General features: G+C 38.9%; 1 protein-coding gene across 1 annotated transcript in view; it reads left to right on the forward strand.

The window, feature by feature from the left end:
- The window catches only part of COBL (cordon-bleu WH2 repeat protein), a 156,370-nt gene extending 141,304 nt beyond the window's left edge, over nt 1-15,066 (forward strand). Inside the window, 6 exon segments of the mRNA XM_050321972.1 lie at nt 2,224-2,327; nt 3,578-5,601; nt 6,209-6,328; nt 8,642-8,659; nt 8,661-8,894; nt 13,744-15,066. Of these exon segments, the coding sequence (XP_050177929.1) occupies nt 2,224-2,327; nt 3,578-5,601; nt 6,209-6,328; nt 8,642-8,659; nt 8,661-8,894; nt 13,744-13,761 (2,518 nt within the window). The 3' untranslated portion in view covers nt 13,762-15,066.
- The last annotated feature ends 744 nt before the right edge of the window (nt 15,067-15,810 follow it).

The following is a 15,810-nucleotide window of genomic DNA, read 5'->3' on the forward strand; positions in this document are numbered from 1 at the left end:
TGACATCCAAGGTTTTGGAAGCAACTTCTCCACAGTAACTAAGAGAAAGAGTCTCACTGTGTGTACAACTATTCTCCAAGACTAGCTTTATAAAGAAGAAAGTGGTATTTGCCTTCCGTGCTGGATAGACCTTAGCTGGTGCAGAGTTTGAGCAGTTCTGTCTTTGAAAATACTCTTTCTGGGTTTGCAAATAAATTGCTTTAAAATGTACTTGGAGGAGAGTATTTTTTATCATTTTATAAAACTTTCCACTGTGAAACATTATAAAACTCATTCAGTTCATTCTTTCTACCATCTTCAAGTCAAGGGTTTTGTTTGCCGATTTTCTCTCCTAATCTGAGTGCTGCAATAACTTTAAATCTTCTTGTCAAATTGCTCAAATGAGTAATCTCATGGATTTGTGTAAGTGTGTGAGTGTGTGCCTCAGGGTACAAAAGGACTGCAGTCTTACAGCACTATTTGCCTCCATTGGAGACTTCAACTGATTTGTGCCACTGGTCTTGTAATTCATCACAAGGAAAACTTGTTTTACAATGAATCTTGCAGTATGGGTGTTGAGCCTGAGCATCATTAGTACACGTTGGTTTCTGGGAATGTTCAGGACCTGTCATAACTCAGGTCAGTGGTAGATGTTGGAAGAAATTGTATTCCAGTCACAGAGTACTGTGTCTCTTCCTCTGTATTTAAGCAACCAGTACAGAATACTGTCATAGATTCCAATTTATGAAACCACTTAGGCACACATGAAGCCTTGCTGTCTTGAATTAATCCCATCTGTATGTCCAGGTACGCAAGAATGTGTGTATGACAGTTTTGGAAGGCTTCCTTGTTGTTTTCATTGTTCCCACATACCTGAACGCAGCTTTGTAAGTGCAAGGCAGTTCAGGTACAAGTAGAAGGATTGGGCTCCAAGACTACTACAACAGATAAAGGAGAGTTGAATGCTAAATAAATAAATAATGAAGTTAAATAAAATTAAATATCTGATTCTTCAACATGTGCTTTCAGTTGCTCCTGGTATGAGCAAGGGAAAAATCAAAGAATCAAATAGCTAAAAAGGAATTTGCATTGTTGGACATAATTTAAATCAATGTCAGGAAACATTCCTGAATTCTTATTCCAGTTACTGTCTTCAAAGGCAGCAGATAAATGGAATTTTCAGGCATTTTCATTTGTTTGCTAAACTACAAAAAAAATGTGTCATGTGTTACTGTAAGTATCTGTGCTATTAAGGGTTTGATCTTGAAAAGGGCAAATCTGCTTTACCTGACCAGAGCTAGTTTAAGTGTGGCTGGAATGGAAAATTACTTTTTCAATAGGCTAATCACAAGGGCAAAACTTGGATAGGATATCACAGAGAGCAGTGTCTTAAATTCAGCTGAGATAACTGGGAAAAATGAATTGCCCAATGTGAAATTCTAGTTTCAATGATTTAGATAAAAACTTTCTGCTGGTCATGATTTTATTTTCCAAGTTTTTTCATGTTTTGTAACAGGTTGCCATACAGGGTTTTTCTTTAATTTTGGGGTTGTTTATGTTAGGATTTTTGTTAGTTTCATTTTCTTTTTCTTTTCTTCTCTTAATAAGCTAAGACAGCACTTAGCACTCATTTTGATTTCAGACTTGTTTTAGCCATTGTACAACTTCATCAGGTTTATGGCAAAATCAAGTCCCTTTTTATGTTTCATTAGAAACTACTCTCAAAGGATTAGATTCTCTTTTCTCCTTCCCTCCCACCCCTCAGGATGAAGAGTGATTGTCCAAGAGTACTTTAGCTGTCCTTATTTTTCATTATCATGCAATTTTTATTTAATTCAGCTGCAGACATATTGATAGAGCGGGTGCCCAGGATGGCTAGTGGTCTGCCTTACAATTGTATGGATACGCATAAACTTTGTCTTGGCGTATGCTGTATTTCTGCAATCCAGCTGAAATGTGTACTTCACAGTGCAGCTGAGCCGTTTCTTTGCAACAGGCTTTATTAATCCTAATCTTTTGATTGCCAGGATCTGAGTTTGCTCAGGCACCACCAAGATCCTTCCTAGTTGTGGATGTGTCACTATGGTGGTGTGTGTCTCTCAGGCTACATGTTTTTCATACTTCAGGGAATGAGTTTCAGAATACCAGTGGAAACAAAGGTGATGAAATGATACTGTTTCAGAGCAGCAGTGCAAAGCTAAAAAGAAGGGGAGAGACCCAAAGTTTTTCTCTTCTTTCTTGTAGCAGGCAAGCTGAAGCAATGGCTTTGGCCAAACGTGACACTGAAGATACATTCATTGAAGCACAACTCCAGCAGACTTTGGCTGACCTGGATGAAGACTTAGAAGGTAGGAAGATGTGTTACCTCTTCAGAACAAAGGAGAGAGTAATAACCAGTAGATGCAGAACAATGCAATTGTACTTTGAGGCGTCCTCTACATTTCTCACTACGACCACTGGGAACAACTCTCGGGTCTGTGGCAGAATGTGATCCACCCAAAGTGGCTGCTCTCCCTTTGCTTCAGGAGCAGCCACCTTTTATAGGCTCGCACTGAATATTTTTCAAATTGCATATCAGATCATCATTGTGTTTCAGTGTCTGCTACCAAAAAGAGATGAACAGTAGTTAATTATAGGCCAAATTTGATATAATTCCACTGACTTCAGTGAAGCTAAATCAGTTGTGAATTTAGGTCTGTGTTTAAATGAACAATGCCTCTGTTTTGTATTTTATCATAGTGAAGTGGAGAAAGGATGGGACATTTTTGTAGCCAACACCTCCTCTGTGTTAACAGGCATATTTAAAAGTTAAAAATGAGAAAACATCAATCAGTGGGAAGAGATAGAATGTCATATTGTACACCTCTTTTTCCTACTGTGTATTAAAAATACTTCTCTATTATTGGTTTGTCACAAAATGGCATTCAATACTTTTTTAAAACTTCCTGTCTTTATTTTAATACTTCTGCAGTGGACTTGATTCTGATTTGATTTCTTGTGAGTTCTCTAACATGGAAATTCCTTAGCTTCTGTTTTGTAACCTTTGATTTATACCAGTGAATTTGAAAGGATATTTAAGCTTCTTGCACAATGATGCTTCTGGAGTCACTGGTAATAAAGGGTGAGAAGAGTGAAGAAAAAATAAAAGTACTGTTTCTTTGTTTGCTTGTTCAAGGAAATCCTTCAGCTGGGCTGTTATTACTAACCAGGTCTGGGAAACATAATTTGGAGTTGCTTGGTGTTTCTCAGAAATGTTTCTCCTTTGGAGCCATGCAGTGAAATGTTTATCACTGAGATAAGTTAGTCAAAGATAAGGTATGAACAATAGATGAAATTCTCCTTTCAACTCTATTTGTATGTTTCCCACCGGCTGAAGCAGGAGGACTGCAGGAATATTTGGCTGATCGTAATCAGCAGCCAGACAATAAGAAGGACCCAGACCTCTCCTTTTTTTGTAATGCAAGCATAAAAATATTCTTGTTACTTTTAGTGAAACTAAAATATCTGGTCTGCTTAAGCTTGTGCTAGCTGTTTGTGTAATTTAAAGTCATACTGCCTTAATACTGCCAATATGTAATGTTGTATGTATATTTTGCAGCAGTGGATGGTATGAGTAACTCTGACTCTGACTACATCAATGAAGCATTGAACCCACGTATAAGAAAAGTTGAGGCTGCCCAAGATGTTTCCGTTTCTGTTCCAGTAACAGTCATAGATGATGCTCCAGAAGTTAGCACCTCTAACTCAGATGAAAATCAAGAGGTGGAGATGAGGGTTCCACAAAATATCTCAACCTACTCCGTTAATACAGGAAACTTCACAAACAAAAACAACAATGCAAGTTCCTTTGATAAGGGACACACAGATGGTGGAGCTGTGTGCATATCGAAGGACCTAATACATCAGCAACCATCTGAAAATGAATTCAGTCATTTGCCTGTGGAACAGCGGAGAGATATGTTTGAATCTCTCACATCCTCCTTTGAAAAAAGAAGTGAAAAGAACTTAAGACTGGAACCCCCTCTCAAACATGGTGTGAAGTCTGAGGAATGTAAATCTAAGCTGAGTCCATCTCACTCCAAGACCACAGCTGAAATCAATACAGCAAAAGAGAAGCTAAATCCATATAATGAATATAGTAGCAGGGAAAGATCTCTGAAAAAAAGTAAATCAGAATTAGAAATCAAATGGCCACCAGCAAAAAAAGTGGAAGTAGAAGAAGTCCCGTCAGCACCTGCATGGTGTCATCGTGCCCAGAATTCAGGATCGAACTATGAACCTAAAATGGGTTTGACAACCTTTAAAGTTGTCCCTCCCAAACCTGAAGTAAGACATTTCGATAGAGGAGTTTCACTCTCCACTGGTGCCATTAAGATAGATGAACTAGGCAACCTTATAGGCCCAAACACTAGTGTTAGTAAACACATATCAGGTTCTTCTTCTGATGAAAGTGAGGAAATTCATATTGGGAAAGTGAAGGCATTCTGGAGGTCAAGTTCTATGGAAAAGCAAAGTGATGACTCTGCTGAGCATTTTTCTAAGAAGTCAGCAGTCACCGCAAGCTCTAAGCCCTTTACTGTTAAGCATGAACACAGACCTGTCTGTCTTGCAGCTCCAAAACCTGTAGCACCACAAACAGTTATTACCCAGGTAGCTGAAAAACAGTCTGAGAATGAAAGGACCAAACTACCTCTTCCAGTTACACAGTCTCAGGTAACACCATTAGCAGCCCCAACCATTAATAAGGACAAGCTGGAACTTCCATTTGTAAAGCCACATAGGAGAACTTCCAGTCAGTATGTTGCCTCTGCCATTGCAAGACACATCAATGCAACTACGTTTAAGTCTGACTCTGTGGAATATCATGAGAAAGACGAAAACAAGCAAGGGGCAGGAGAGGCTAAGACTGAAGCAGAAGTTTCACCAAAAAGATGTATTATTGTGGCCAAATATAGCCCTGTGGAAACAGAATCAGCAGAAACAAGAGAAACACTTTCAAGTGTTTTTACTTGCAGTCAGAAAGCATCCCACAGGTTTACACCTGGTGATAATTCTGGCTCGGAAAACAAAGTAGTTAATATCAGGGCACCAAATCAAGCAGCTCCTCTGAGTTTCTATAAAAAGAATGGCAGTGTCCCACTTACTAAATCCTCTTCAAAGGATAACAACAGTGCAGAAGAGGATCGTGGTTTAAACAGCAAACAAAATACAGCAGAGAAAAAGACACGTCTCATGTTTGACCAGAAATGTGAGACTTTGACCCTTACGAGTTCAGCCTCATCTCTTAAGTCTCCTGACCTCCAAGGAGTCCCATCCTCTTTCAGCTCATCTTTGCGAGTCACTAAATGGCCTCCTGCTAATGGTGTTCAAGTTAGTTCACTTAAAGCTTCATCTGAGTTAAATGGTGCACCAGCAAATGCGGAGTCAGAACAGGAGGAAAAAATTGATGATTCAGATATTAATGCTGTCAGTGAAGTGGATGTTAATGTGCAGACCAATATCTTTGGACCAAAGAAGAAGTTCAAGCCTGTCATCCAGAAACCAGTTCCAAAAGACACGTCACTGCACAGTGCCCTAATGGCAGCCATTCAAACGGGAGGGGGAAAGGAGAAACTCAGAAAGGTAAAGTAGAAACATTTTTAAGCCTGTTCAGACTGGAGAGCCCTGTATTCACCCTGTCAGACACCAGAGGTTTTATAACTGGTACAGTTGCTGGTGAGCTGGAGAACACAAGGCATTTGAAAAATTTATAATGGCAAAATATAGACCAAGCTGCTGCTTCTTCTGCATATACTGTATATTATGCAACACCACGTCTGCTGCACTAGCTAGAAGAGGCAGAGGGTGCATAGACACAGTATAAACAAGAGGTCATGAAGGTTAGTCTAAGAGCTGAACCCTCATTTCAGTATGTTATGTAAAAACAGGAACACACAGCGTGGAGAAAACCTGTAAATAACTACAATGAAAGAAAACTGCGTTTTGTCTTCCTAGGGCATAATAGTATTTTGCCACTCACTTCATGCTCAGGAGATACGAGACTGCATCTCTAAGTACAACATTACTATCTACACATATCCTCACTGTTCAGCGTAAGCAGGCCCAAAAAAAAACCAGACTGATCAGTCTTCATAGTTTGCATTCTGGTACAAGTGCCAAAAAGTGTTTCCAAGCTATCTCTAAGTAAATATCTAATAACAATGTGAGGTTTATTCCTTTCATATTCTAGGTTTCAAACAGTGCACTAAATGGCAATCAGAAGAAACCTTCATATGCTGAGCCAGAGAATGCACGCTCAGCCCTACTAGCAGCAATTAGAGGCCACAGTGGCACCTCAAAGCTGAAAAAGGTAAGAAATCAAGATGGTAAGTGATCTTTAAAGTGCAGTCTATTTTTACTGGGTGTTTTGAATAAACCCAGATATGCCACAAACTAAATGTTGTGCTGCAAAGGGAGAAGTTGAGAGGCAAACCATATGACATTTGACCAGACATGACTTAGGTAGAAAGTATCACAAGTCCGATTCTATCCTCTGCTATAAAACTTTAACTCTTTCAAATGGTGTGCTTTTAACTTAGAAAGAGGGACATAGAAATCCAAACCAATCACAGGGAGTGTACATAGAAGATATCAAATGTTCCTCATTTTCACATTTAGGTGGGGTTTTTCTGTAGAATCGTAGAATCATGGAATCACAGAATAGTTTGGGTTGGAAAGGACCTTAAACATTATCTAGTTCCAACCCCCTACCATGGGCAGGGACACCTCCCACTAGACATGGTTGCTCAATGCCTCATCCAACCTGCCCTTGAACACCACTGGGGATGGGGCATCCGAAGCTTCTCTGAGCAGAGAAGTTGTCCTTCAGGAGTATGCAGTTAGATTAATGTATTTGCATGACCTACCCTATACATCCAGTCGCAGTTACCTGAAAACACACTGGAGCTTCTTCATGCTGTTTATCTGCTAACATGGTGCATGCAAGTAGTATGCAAGTACTTGATTTTGATGTTTCATCAACATACACCACAGCAGGATGACTCCTTCTCTCTGATTTACCTAATCATTAAAGCATCTCTTGTTCCTAATAGCCAAAACCTGTATCATTCTAGCCTTAGTAATCACTCAGTTGACTAATCCAACCAAAGATGTGTTCTTGGCATGGAGATTCCCATTTCCCTCGTGCAATGACTCAGATCATTAGCACATATCCAGATAGCTGGCATTAGATAGAAAAAGTCTCTTCCTCTGTTAGGGAATTACTTCATCGCTCAAATATCCTACTGCGCTTGCTGCAGGTAGGGTACAGCTTACTCTGACCCTGTGAGCAGGATGTGCTAGCCAGCAACAATCTTCACATATACTGAATTGTGTTCTGCATTCATTGGGAATAAATGCAGATTTGTGTAAAAGAGGGTCTGACGATTAAGTGGTAGTGTGTCATCACAGAGAATTTTTGGAAGACCTTCCTCTGGCAGAGAAGCTTTTGCCATAATTTTAGAGGAAGTTGCCTAGAAACCATACACTTCCTTTTCACACCGTGTCACCTGTGCTAGTTAAATGACCATGTTTATATGTATACAGGGCACAGCACAGATGTGCTATGATGAAAGGGCTGTCCTTTTTATGTTATCTCAAATGTTCATGTTTTATCCAACATGGTGTTATACTCATATATATATTGTTTGTGTACAGTGAGGGAATAGAATACAGGAGCTTTCTGTGGATTATTTAGTGGGAGATGAATCCTTTAATTTTTCACCACTGAAGTTCTGTGTCTCAGTTTCTCTGAGAAGAGAATTCTAATGGATCTGCTTAGAAACCTGCTATTTGGCCCGTGATGCTGAATTTCCTAGTAATTGCCAAATAATTGTAATTACAAACAATTTATCATGATTATTACTAGTAATGGTGTTAATGGCAAAAGTATCTCGAGACAGTTGATAGAAAAGCTGGCTTAGTCTGAAAGATTGTCTTTTTCACGTGCAAGCATTTGAAGTACAATGAGTTTCCAAGCTGCTAACTCGTGCAGAGATTTTAGTTTCAGAAATTCCACAGAAACACACTTGGAAGAATAATCAATTGATTTTGCTCTCAGTGCTTTCACATAGTTCTCTCTGGTCCTTTTTTTTTTTTTTTTTTTTCCCCAAGTATGGCTGGAAACTTTGGGTTTAATGGCATTTTTTTCAATGAAGCAATGTCTGAGAGCTCAGATCTGGAAGAGCATCCCTGTCATCTGAGATTATTGCTGTGCAGCCTAGACTGCAAAAAAGTAATTAGATTCCTGGGTGGCTACTGCAGCCTTAATATATCTCCCTGATTCCAAAACCCTTGTGGTTGTTTTCAGATTAATACCAAGTCCAACTTTCTCTCTTACCTTACATGCCAAGAAAAATTACAGGATGCTGGATCTCACAGTAAATAAAGATTGAGTTTCTGAGGCAGACTCAATGCCAAAATCTCAGTGCTAGTAATCAGCCCAGCTGAGTGATGTGAGTGAGTAGTAACAGATGTTCGACCCCATGGGCAAACAAAAGTTCTATGTGTTTTGCATCATTCAAGCAAAATGAAATTGGGGTACTGAAAGTGCATCATCTGTCAAATAATTACAGTTTAGCCGTGCTTGATATTAATCACCTTCTTTCATCTGCATCATGAGCAGATCTCCTCACTGGCCTCCTGAAGAGCTGCAACGTTTCAGGGACGCAGAACTATCCTTGCAGAAGGCAGAAGACCTTCAGGAAGAACAGCTTTGTATCCCACCTGCCCCTGCCCAGCCACCACCACCACCTCCCATTCAGCTGTCAGCAGGGGCTCCTAAATCCTCTGCCACAGTTACAGGTAACCCATTGGAGGCAAGGCAAGCTCTAATGGAGGCCATTCGCTCTGGTGCTGGAGCAGCAAAGTTAAGAAAGGTAAATGTCCTTTTATATTTTACTGTGAATGAAACAACCTATGCTAGCTGTGTTTTTAAGCTGTTTGAGACACACATTTCTTTCTTCCATCAGGAGAAGGTACATGTACTGTTTTCCCTAGCTGAATCAAAGGTTAGGAATGTATTTGAAACCTTTGAACAGCTAATGAAACACACCTGTGCACTTATACAACAATTTGAATACTCAATACTTTTTATTAAAAGAGACAATCAAGAGCCTGTGTGTAATTTCAGAAAGTGTTTTCATTACCTTTTCATTCTTGTGCATCTGAGATAATGCTGTTATGTCCTTTAGACAAGGTGAACTTACAGATATGAGACCCTGAAGGAAATTTATAAATAAGTACTCTCTCCTAATTCCAGTAGTGTGTCCTAGACCTTGATTCTCAACACTTACACCTTGGTTACATGTGCTGAGAGCTGTCAGTAAAACTAGGAGGTCAGTTTAATGTCTGCCTGAACTTTATTAATTGAGTGGTGTGTGTTTCACTTCTGTGATCAGCTGTGAATCAGTCGTCTCCCAGGTGGCTAAATGCTCTGTTGCCTGTGTGTGATTTTTGGATAAATTCACTAACCTCTGATCAAAGTTTTTTCTTCCAAATCTCAAGTTACACTGCATTTCTTGGTAAAGAGAAACAGATCGATTTGCCTTAGTGGAAGCATCCCAATGTTACAATGCAGTATCCAAGAATGGACTTTGATCCAGGGATTTTAGGGAGTGTACAAAAGCAGATGTAGTTTTCCCAACACATGATTTAGCTGATGCCAACCATAAATGTGTAAACAGTCTTTAACCTTGCATACTTGTCCTCTTTTAAATAATGAAAAAATATGCTCAAATTATAACATTTGAAAGTAGCCAAAAAAATATGATTTCTAATAAACCAGAAATTCCACAGAATCATACAAATGGCACAAACAGATCAGTGTTTCAGGGAAATTTACATCGGCATGTTCTGATTATATCAGAAATCTGGATGTGCCGTTATTTTTCATGTGAAAAATAACCCCTTTGCAGTCATTGTCTTCCTCAAGGAGGGCAGCTGAGGGGCAGGTGCTGATATCCTCTCTTTGGTGACCAGTGATAGGACATGACGAAGTGCAGGGGAAGTTCAGATGACCATAGGAAAAGATTCTTCACTGAGAGAGTGGTTGGTCACCTGAACAGGCTCCCTATGGAAGTGGTCACAACACCAAACCTGTCAGATCTTGGTGAGCATCTGGATGATGCTCTTAGTCATATGTTTTAGTTTTAGGCAGTCCCATGAGGAGCAGGGAGCTGGACTCAATGATCTTTATGGGTCCCTTCCAACTTTAGATACTCTGTGATTCTAAGAGTACAAATTTTTAAGAAATCAGGCCTTTTTTTCCCTATGTAACCAACTGACAGAAAAAAACCAGGATTTGGACATTCAAGGATACGTGATGCAGTTATTTTCTGGATCCTTCCAAATTTCTTTTTCTTCCAATTGCATTGCTCTTGCAGAAGTCTCTGAGGCAATGAGTATCTCTACTCATGAAACCGAGTCTTTATCATTTCTTTGTGGATTTGTTTCAAAACACTTGGATAACCAGTGCAGGCCATGAAAGTACAACAGATATTCTCACATATTCTACTAAATACTGGGCCTGTCTAGTTTCATTTCCAAGACAGATTAAATTTTTGTGAGTTTTGACATTGAAACAACAGAAGAGTATGTGTCATTATATAGGTCTTTTATGAAAATAAAAGAGAGCAATGTTTTGTCCAAGACAGAGTATGATTTCTGGAAGATTTTGGTTGCAGCAACTAGACAGCAGAGTAGGTGGTTCAGTTCAGTAATGGCATCTGTTTCTCTTCCATTGTCTTCTCAAAGCTTTCTGGGGCAAGGGCTTCTGACAGCAAAGTCATTTATTTAGCTAATATTGTGGAGAACTGGGAAGAATCTGTATTCCTTAGTTATGTGTGATTCAGTGCTTATTTATGAAGGGCTATTTGCAATGGAAGCAGATCAAACAGGGCTGTCAGTGGAACCATATGTAAAAAGCAACCAATTGCCTAGATAAGGAGCATCCCAACAAACATTTGAGCTCTAGTAATATCTGTGAAAAGGCAACTCCTCCACTCCTCCCCTGATTACACAGCTATTTGCTAAAGTCATGAACTTTAAGGTTAAAAGATCCACTATGCAGGAAGGGAGGAGAAAAGTTGCTGGAGGCTGACCTTGCCTTGCTGAGAGTCAAGGTCTGCACGGCACAGTCTCTAAGTGGGTCAGCCAAAACAAACCAGAGCAGAAATAGGTGCTTAAGGGAAATACTATGTATAGGTAAGACAGTATGTTCATAAGTCTCCTGGCTCTTCTTTAATCCATTTCTTGGAGTACTGTGCCTACTTTGGCAAATAAATCACCCTTTGTTTTCAAGAAACGGCTTCTGTTTTATTGCACTCACTGTCCACACACTCCTGAAGGAAAATTCTTGGGGGTGCCAAGCCCAATTGGGCCTGCTCAGTAAAATGGTTCATCCACAGTGCAGGGCAGTTCAGAGACCTGCCAGAAAGTGGTTACACTACAGATCCTACCTGAAGGGAGCAGAAACACAGGCATGTTACAGGAACAAGGTGAACTTATTTACCAAATTGGAAAAGACCTGACAAAGTGCAGGAAGTAACATTTTTCTTCAGTTTTTGAAATGGTCTGTCAAGGAACCTGGCAGTTGTTCAACACATCCAAAGTATAACAGCAAGTCAGGGAGGTGGCGTCAAGTAAAGCCACCAACTGTAATGGCTGCCCCAGTGCCTTTGGTGACTAATTGTCTTCAGAAATAAACGTGTCTCACTGGTGAGGAGCCTGCTTCCCAGCTGTGCAGTCTGCCTCGTGCAAAGGAGAATCGGTTAATCTAAGAAATAAACAGCTGATTTGAGACCAGATTTTGGCTAATTCTGGTGGGCAAAACTCAAGTCATAGAGCTGTACCGTTTGAGCTTCTGATATTAAAAGTGAACTAGAGTTTTTCTTCAGTTGTGTCAAACAGAACCACATGGTGAAGATCTATATGTCCAGTTTTTAACTTTCTATTTCCCATCTCAGAAAATGCAAAATAACCTAGCTAGATTTCTGAAATTCTGTGTATCAATGCATGTGTATTTTTGGTTTTGTGTAACTTGCCTTGGCATTTACCATGATTATCTGTGGAAAAAAACATAACTACACATGCAAATAGCCTGTAAGATGTCTAGCTGTAGGTATAGTTGCAGCACAAGTCCATGCAGGATTAAAAATCTTACCAAAGAAGAGAAGCTATAAAAGTTGCTTTAGTTTATATGCCATCCATTCATTTTAGGTAGAGTTGTACCCAGGGATTTGGTAGAAATACTACAGGGGAATGTGCCTGCAAATGGTGGAGAAGGCAAGTTATATCTCTGAAGAACAGGCTCATGGTAAAATGAGCCACTTCTTAGAGGTATGTGCAAGGGAGATTCTGCAGATTCCATGTATCTTCCAGTAAAGAGGCTGCACCAAAGCAGCCCTTTCTGTGTGCTCACTGAGATTTTAAAAATTATTTGGCTCCATCACCATATCCACAAGTATTCATGCCGATGTTTGGCATAGGCATTAGGTCACGTGAACTCCTGATAACGTGCAGTGTATCGTTCTGTTGGCAATCAAAGGAGCCAGGTAAGATAGTTATTGCACCATTGCAATGAGTCCATGGTGTACGCTGGGGTAATTTGGAGTTGGTTGTCAACAAGTAACACATTGATCTGAATTGTGGCACACTGAGTGTCTTCTAGGAAGCATGGCCTAGTTCCATACCTTTATGTCAAGCAGTGGCCTGTTCTTCTCACATAAGCAGAGATACATAATTGTGAATGAACAAATACTGTTTCTTATCATCAGTATCTGTGGGTGCAATGACAGGATTACAGACTCAAAGCCACAGTTAATGTTGGCTTTGGTAGGCTGGAAAAGGGGCAGGAGGCCCCACAATAAGGTTGGCCAAGCTTGATATACAGGTAGTCAAATAAGCCTATGAAGTGATTCTAGTTCCCATGCACAGTGAGAGGCGGGCATTTGCATGCTGTTACTGTTTGAATTGAAAGATAAAACTTAACTTGAACTCTTCACCTTGCTAATAATTTATACCATGACCTATTTTTTTACTCAAGAATAAAGCTTCTGCCAAGGATACTAAGGCCAAAATGGAAAATTTAGACTTGATCAAGTACATATTCCTGTTTAGTTTTTGCAGTGACCTCAAAGTATATCTCTGTGATAGAATCAAAGCTCAGTAACTTTGAATTTGGAAGAGCACCTGAGCATATGTATTTAAAATTAAGCATATGCTTAGATGACCTGAGGACTGGGAAGGAAGATAAGCATTTGTTTAAGTACTTTTCTGAATCAAAGCCATTGGGAGTTTCCTTCTTTTAATCAGGAAGCAAAGTACTCATCAATTGATTTTTATGGCCAGTGACAGCTAGCTGACACAGAATAGATTTTGACTGTCAGATGTTGCATCCTCACATCCTGAGTTTCTGTTCGTTCCACAAAATGAAGGACTTTCAGAGAAAAATGCATCACCTATGTTCCAGAAATCGTGTAATTACAACCTAAATAGCTGCAACATACATAAGTAGGTATGAGTTGTGGGCTTTTTAGGGAAGGATAGCACCTTTCATTAGACCAACTGATACAGCTAGAAAAAAACAGATAAGCTTTAAATAGTCCCAAGGAGCAGACGAAGAGACCAAGCTTGAAAGCAGCCTCACAGGAGAATGTTTGGTTAACAATGTCAACAGTTGGAGGTTTAAAAATATCTTGAATGATCATGTGCTTTTCTTTGTTATAGGTCCCTCTGCTTGTTTGAATCATATAAAAAGAACAGATAATTGGAAAATCTAACCCCGTATGCATCCATAATCATCATTCAAGCTCTGAAGTGGCAAAAAACATCAAGAAGTTTCGTATATTCTCTTGTCTACAAGCCAAAATAAGTTGTAGTTAATTTTCTGTGTGTTTCTGCATAATCATTCTTAGGGAGAAATATGTTGCTCTGCTGTAAAGCTTCTGTGCCAAGGAATTGTGTTTTGCCTCTGAATATTTAAGGTTGCCAATAAACCATTCTCGTTGGCAAGTTAATAAGAATATAAACACTGTGCAGTCCTGTGTTAATACTTAATTGTATTTATGAGCAAAATTAAAAACTTTACTAGCTATCTGAGAAGTAATACTCATTTTAAATTGTTAAAAGCATTTCAAACTATTTCAAACTATTTACTTGCTTCTTATTTAATTTCAGAAAGGGCTGTAAATGGTTGGAGTGAAAACCAGAATAAAGGTCTATAAAAAACAATCATAAGAAAAACGTTATGGTACCTCAGTTGTCGTATGCTGGGGTCATTGGTTTTGAAAATTAAATTAGCTTTGTATCTCTGATGGAGCTCGGAGAAAGCAGGCAATTAATAATGAATGTGAGACAGTGTCTATTGCATATGACGTGTTACTTATGGGATATGACGTATAGAATGCTAATGTGCAGACATATGCTGAACCCTAGTAACATTCAGAAGTATAGTAATACTTCAGAAGTATTGAACCACCTTAAAGGATCTCTATTTGCAACAGACTGTGAAGGTGTTAAATAAGATTAAGAGTCCTGCATAGAGGTCCAAGATGTAGAATTCATTCCTGCACTGCAAAGTGAAGTGAAGCTGGTTTATATCAGTAATCAGGACTTTTATGTACTCTTGTTCAGATCATGCATAAGTTGGCCCTTTGTTTCTAATTTGTATTTGTATGGCTGTTGTATGTTGTCTCACAAGTATTTATAGCAACATCTTTTTTCAAATATTAACTACTTTGGTAGTTGTTGTTGTACATATTTTGAAAATATTTCGTTAAATTGATTAAGTTAAAAAGAACAAATAAAAACGCTTTTTCACATTTCCGATATTGTAATGAAACTGAAGAAGAGGAATTTGTACATTTACATTTTTATAATCATCGACTAGAGTGGGGGCAGATTCTTTTTTTTTTTTTTTTTTTTTGAGCTGGAATTTCAAGTGTATAGTTATGGACTGCTGAAAGCACAAGAATATTTAGCCATCTGCATTTAATGTGACTATATATTATATATTGTAAAATATTGATATCTGTTAGTGCCACGAATAAAAACAAAATCAAAACCTGACATGGCTTCAAGTGGTCTTTTTGCCAAATATTTTCCACTTACAGAAAAAAATTAGAACTAGAGATGGACTTAAGCAAACCAGTATGCTGTGCTTGATATCTCAAGTCTAATATGAAGTGTCTCAAGCCAGAAGGAGCTCACAACTAACAGCCTAGTAATGCAGTAGAAATCACCAACTAGAATCAACATGTCACTTAATATACATTTCAATAACGATGCAGTACTGATAATGTTCCATTTCCTCATTAGGAAAGCTAATATATTCAGAATTAAGGTGCTCTGTCGCACCGTAGGATAAATCAGATAACCTTTGTTGATTGTGATTAGCCTTCTTTTGCCTTAAAAGTCTTCTCAGTATGCTGAAGATCAGAAATACTAGCATATTTCTTCATCACAGAAGAAGATTCAGTCACTAATAAGTTTGAATGCTACAGATAGTCCAACCAGCAGCAAATACAGATTCCTTTGTTCAGTGCTGCAAGGCAAAATTCAGTGCAGGTCTTCTTCTTGTTCTTAGCGTTGCCTGAAGGCCCTGGGTGCATAGCCTCTCCTTACTAGCACCCTTTTAGTATAATAAGTTATATGAGTACTTACTTTTCAATGTAAGGGATTCAAAACTAGATTGTTGGATGATAATATCCTCTGGGCTTCACAATGCAAAAGTTCTGGTTGTAGGTGCTGGCACTGCATAGAACTAAAGTTTCTAAGTGTTATTCCTGAGTAAAC

The sequence above is a fragment of the Myiozetetes cayanensis genome, unplaced genomic scaffold, assembly GCF_022539395.1.
Source record: "Myiozetetes cayanensis isolate MyiCay16 unplaced genomic scaffold, myiCay2020 scf1, whole genome shotgun sequence".
In the NCBI taxonomy this organism is placed as follows: Eukaryota; Metazoa; Chordata; class Aves; order Passeriformes; family Tyrannidae; genus Myiozetetes; species Myiozetetes cayanensis.